The 6,000-nt window shown below is 32.6% G+C and overlaps 1 protein-coding gene across 2 annotated transcripts in view; it reads left to right on the plus strand.

Annotated features, from left to right (window-relative positions):
* Positions 1-1,522, plus strand: part of PGR (progesterone receptor) — a 104,697-nt gene extending 103,175 nt beyond the window's left edge. For both annotated transcript variants that reach the window (XM_059929372.1, XM_059929373.1), the window contains one exon: positions 1,365-1,522. In XM_059929372.1, coding sequence (XP_059785355.1) covers positions 1,365-1,520 — 156 coding nt within the window. In that variant the 3' untranslated portion in view covers positions 1,521-1,522. The remainder of the gene's footprint in view (positions 1-1,364) is intronic.
* The last annotated feature ends 4,478 nt before the right edge of the window (positions 1,523-6,000 follow it).

The raw sequence follows: 6,000 nt of genomic DNA on the forward strand, positions 1-6,000 counted from the left end.
GGGTATCATAAAATATACCAATGAAAAAAGAAATAAGTCACATCAAATCATCAGGATTCAGAAGGATGTTGGACTTCTCAATAGCAGTACTGGAACCCAGAAAACAATGGAGCAATACCTTCAGAATTTTCAAGGAAAGAAAAATCTTCAACAAGTTTTTTACCAGCCAAACCATCAAACAAATATGATGGCACCATAAAAGTATTTTCAGACTTGCAAGATCTCATAGAGATTACCTCAAATACAAACTTTCTCAAGGGCACCTGAAGGATTTCTTACAACAAAACACTGGAGTAAGCCAAAGTAGAAGATTCAACCCAAGAGAGATGCAAAGGGGTGTCCCAGCACACTAACTAATGCAGAGGATTTCAGGACACTAATACCAAGAAAAAAATGGAACTGAGCTATTACCAATTGCATGAACATATTGAAGTGAGTCTTTACAGTTCTGTCAGAAAATATGACTATGGCTTTGTGATATAGAAAAAACAAAGGAAACAGAAACGTAAGGTGATTAGCCCTAGCAAAATTAAAGTAAGTCATATAAGAAAGAAAATGTAATCCAGCAGGAAACAATAAAAATCTTTGTAATATAAATGTTAGATATCGATTTAGCCAATAATTGAGATATAACTATATAGAGAATGGAGAGAAGAGAAAGTGTGTGTAGTTGAGGAGGGGGTTATATAGTACAAGAGAGCTAAATCCTCATTTAATAGAAACTTAATCAATAATGCAAACTTTGGAAAATAAAATTTATTAGAAATACACAGATAAATATCAAATGACACAGGCTAAAGAAGTTTAAAGTGGTTACATCTGTGTTGTTGCTACTGTTGTTTTTGTTGCTATAGGTCTTCCAGTACTAGCTGACTTTCAAAATTATGTACATGAATTATTTGAAAAAATTAAAATTAGATTAAAATGGATTATGCTGGGTTGTTTGTACTGAAATAGAAGAGTCTATATATTGTCTATATGTTGTTATATGAAAAAGCTCGATTAAGAAATAGACTATAAAATAATTTCATTTATGGAAATATATATGCATGTGTGTATATTATGTGTATACCTGAGTATGTATTAAAAAAAAACCTTGAAATATACCAAAATGTTCACTTGGTTATCCTGTGGGTTTACAGAATACTTTCATTTCTTTAAATCTTTCTATATATTAGGATATTTTGTCATGAGTATGTAATATTTTACATATTATGCTAGAAAGTGGAGGGAGATGTTTTCAGTTCGGTAAGAAAAAACATCTTAAGTATTTCTATTATTAGAAAAATAAGCTGCCATGTTTGTATAGTATATGAATATATTATTTTTCTTACATGTTTCCTATCCATTTGTTAAACCAACAGCTTGTCAAACAACTTCATCTGTACTGCTTGAATACATTTATCCAGTCCCGGGCACTGAGTGTTGAATTTCCAGAAATGATGTCTGAGGTTATTGCTGCACAATTACCCAAGATCTTGGCAGGGATGGTGAAACCTCTTCTCTTTCATAAAAAGTGAATGCCGTTTTTATCTTTAAAAAATTAAATTTTGTCTGTTTTTGTTTTGGTCAGGATTATGAGGTATCGGGTTTTTACAATGTTCTTCTCAAAGCCTTACATTTATAACATATCGTACTGTGTAAATTTCAGATAAAAGTTGTGAGGTTTAATTGATTTCCTTTATAAAGCATAATTTGAATTTTTAGTGTTTTCGTGTACCCATATTTTCTTTAAGAGTTTACAAGATTGAAAAAGTATTAGGTTGATTGTTAAAGTTAATCTTATATCATTTCATGCCATTTAGGTGAGATTTTTAACTTTCACATATAACAAATCTTCTACCTTAGAGAAAAAAAAATCTTATACATAAAAATAAAAAGTTATTATATGTTCTTTCTATATAATAGCTCCCTTTGGCTCCCTAACTATATTTACAAAAATGAAACCTTAAAATGGTATACAAAATTCTGTCTATATGAGTGTATATACATTTTCGTGAGAAGGAAATTTATAACCTTAATCAGATTCTCCAAAGGGTTTTTAATGCAAAAAATGTACAGAAAAAGAGTTTAAAATTCTTGAAATAGATTGATGCTCCTCAAACTAGGATGACCAGCTTATATGTTAAGACTGTTTCCCAGATTGGAAACACAAGTCTCTAAGAAAGTTATTAAGGAGAGCCATAGCATTATGACAAGAGCATTATGGGTTTTGTAGTATTTTACTAATCTTTTTTTGGGAATTGTCCTGTAATAAGGTATTCTGTATCAAAATAGGAAGTAGGAAGTCAGAGAGTCTGTGGCCTAACTCCACCCCTTACATCTAGGGCGTGTGGAAAGTCACTTAACCTTACTGAGTCTCACCTTTAATATTGGTGTAATAATAACTTTCCAGTAGAATGTTCCTTTCGGTGAGAGCTCCTTACTCACTTCTCAAATCAAAGAAGAAAGGAAGGAAGGCAAGCAGGGAGGGAGGAAAGGTGGGACGAAAAAAAAAGGAGGGAAGAAAAAAAAAGAGAAATATTACTCTCTTTCTCCACTCGGTAGGACATATTGGACAAATCACAGTTAAAAAATTTTGAGTGTCTCTGATCCAATCTAAGAGATATTTCAGGAAACATTAGAAACTGGCTGAAAATAATACAACCAATTACAATAACTAGAAAACCCACAATTCACATTGTTATATGAGCTGAAAATATCCCTTTAGGAGACAAACAAGAGTTCTTTTCTGAGGTGTCACTGGAGATCCATTAAAAAAAAAGAATACACACACACATACATAAAACAGGAAGAACCACTGGTAAAAATCAAAACCTATAACTTTTTTCCTAGATAAAATAATTTATACCAATTTTAAGCATATATATATGTATAATTTTTAACAGCTTGAAGAAACTAGTAGACAATTCTTTTTTGAAATTTCTTTAAAATTGGACGTTACCTTACAAATAAAACATCCTACCTTTTGCAGATTAATAGTTGTTAATGAGAAAATCAAAGAAACTCTGAAAACAATACAGAAAACATTTACTGAAGTGTCTGATTTCTTAATGCATTTTTAAATTACCCATTCCCTTCAACTGATAAATACTTGCAGTTTACCAAGGGAAAGTAACATAGAATAATCTTAATGAATAGTAATATGACCCCCAAAACAAGATAAAGTGATTTCATCTGATCAAAAAAATTGGCCTGATAATGTTACCATAACTGTTTCTTGCCAATAACTTCTTCAATTTTCAAAATGAATTAACTATAGAGCATGTGTAAACAGTGAATCCTCATAAGGGATGTGAAATAGGGATTAAAACAAGTTCCAACCAGGGCCCTTGGCTTGGGTTCTTTAGGTCCATGTGGCAAATAGATAATATACAAATTTTATAACGCTTGGTTATAACTTTCAATAAGAGTTTAACCCAAGAATTCCAAATAGTCTTAACATTAGTATAAAAATGGTCTGTTCCTTAGTATGTCTATCTACATGTCTTTTTCTGTGACTACATATGTATTACAATAGACTGTGGACTGCTCTTTAGTCCTTCAAAGTCTTAAACACACAGACTCGTTCTGTCTCCATTCTCCAGACCAAAGTTATTTTCCAAAAAGATCCAATTTTGCCATTACCTCACGTGAAAATGTTCACTGACTTCCAGTCACCTACTGCAGTGCTTCTCAACTATAGCTGCACATTACAGTCTCCAGGGGAGCTTTTTAACAGTACCCTTTCCTGGGCTCCATCCTCAGACATTATATTTTAATTGGTCCACTCTTATTAATGCCGGCACATGATAGTCACTCTGAAATGGTGTTGAAGCATCAATTTCTGTAACTTTACCCTCTTTACTTTCCTCTGTCATACATTCATCTTATGTTCCAGCCACACAAATCTTTTTACCACCAATCTTCTGCCTTAATTTCCCCCCTTTGATACCAGTCCTATCTCAACCTTCAAGACTCAGCCAAACATACTTCTGTCGTGTGTTCCCTGCATCTTCCAGATAGTGATTTGTTTCCTCCTAAGGATCCGCATGTATTTTGTGCACATCTGGATCACAATAGTGGGTTATTCTGTATTGTTACTCTACTACTAGTCTGAGAGCCACTTTGAGATGATAGGACAATAGCGTTCCTCGGCTGGGAGTTGAATGACATGTTCTCTGGTTTGGTATCGCCATGGATCTCTCTTTCTTTTGTTACATCGGGGCATATTTCTGTATGCATGGCTTTATGATGCTCCCATGCTCCCTAACTTCATCTCTTTAAATTTTCCACCTTTCTTTGCTACTTTGTGAGCTCTCTCCTTGTACTGACTATAACATAGGCGAATATAAGTACATTATTTATTTATTAAGAACACATTTTATGCTCCCTGTGCTAAATTTTAAAACAGAATGGCGTATTAGTTCCCTCCCTAAGAAAAATTCCACAAACACAATTGTTTCTTATATTTAAGTAGCCCTAAATTGTTTTGTATTATAAACCTCAGTATACAAAATTTTCTCATCTCTGATTTCATTCAATAAATATTTATTGAGTGCCTGCTGTTAGCACAAGAAAACCTAGATGTCTAAATACTAGGATTTAATATTTCAAGTTAAGGTTTAAAAAATGAAAGAAAGCTTTTGGAAAAGAACATGACATCACCAAATGGAAGATATCTAGCCTCTAAATCTTTTCCTCTACAAATTCCTGCCAACTAATGTCTCCATTGCTATGTAGTAGCCATAACCTTTATCTTAATTTTATAGGTCATGTTCTTTCTGGTGGCTCTAAAGTGAAATTAAATCATAAGAAGACAGGTTACATATCAGAAAATACTTGAAGGGTACTGAAATAGATTATTGAGTTAATAAAAATATTTCCCTTAAAAAGGTTTGAGAAGCCATTTGAGTCTGAAGCAATTATACCTCCAGTGTCAGTTGTTATGTAACAATTGTGTTTTTATTAAAAAACATGGCACTTTTATATTGGGCAGTACTATTATTTTTCACATTTAGCATTAAAATAATTTGTTGCAACACAGATAATATGCAAATATGGTGGTCAATATGTTTTCTACAAAAACAATGCCTTTCAAATAGCCATACCAGGTCAACCTGTAACTTCTAAATTATCCACAGCTACAGTGATATATTTGACAATGAGTACTGTGTAGAGAGCTGATCCAGGCCTGCACTCCATTTCTCTGCCATTTAGTACCTGGATGAGCTTGAGCAAGTCATTAACCTCTCTGATTAAACCTGCCTTGGTAATTGTTTTGTAATTAATGGAAATGAAAATGAAAAAGTGTACAGATGTTCAGAAATAGTAACTGCTATTATTTTGTTTTCATTAAGCCATAGTTCTGGTTATGATTTTATCAAATTAATCTGGTATATTCTATAGTGAAACCAAGGAATCTAGAAAATGAAGTTGCTTTATTGCTATCTGTATGTACATATGAATATTTAATATATTTGATTTGAAATTATAGCTCAAAAGTCTTCAATTAATTTCTTCCTCTGAAAAAAATATAGTCTTCTGAGTTTGAGGCCTGCTTTGTCAAAAATCTAAAGAGCCTATCACCCTTTGATTATAATATTAAGAGTAATAGTACTGATTTTGACCTTTTTAAAAAAGTATTTCTTTAAAATATAGAGAGCTGGACTAAAACACAGCCCTTCCAAAAATCTATGCTATATACTACATGCTTAGATTATTTTACTATGGTACTAATTCTGCAAAAAGGAACAATGGGCCTAGAAATCATGATAAAGTCATCAACTCCCAAAATAACTTTCTATCCTTAAGACTATGGTATAAACTTCCCAGGAGAGATCTTTATGTCTGTCTTGATCTTGCATTCCTTTGGTGAGATAGCTATTAAATTTCTGGAAGTTTTTGTGTGAATACCTGAGCAATTTCTCTCATGTACACTTACCCTTTACACACCAGATTTCAGGATAGACTATGAATCCTTTTAAGTATCTTTACAATCTCCAGAGCATTAGTATAAGC

The sequence above is a fragment of the Balaenoptera ricei genome, chromosome 8 (assembly GCF_028023285.1).
Source record: "Balaenoptera ricei isolate mBalRic1 chromosome 8, mBalRic1.hap2, whole genome shotgun sequence".
Lineage (NCBI taxonomy): Eukaryota > Metazoa > Chordata > Mammalia > Artiodactyla > Balaenopteridae > Balaenoptera > Balaenoptera ricei.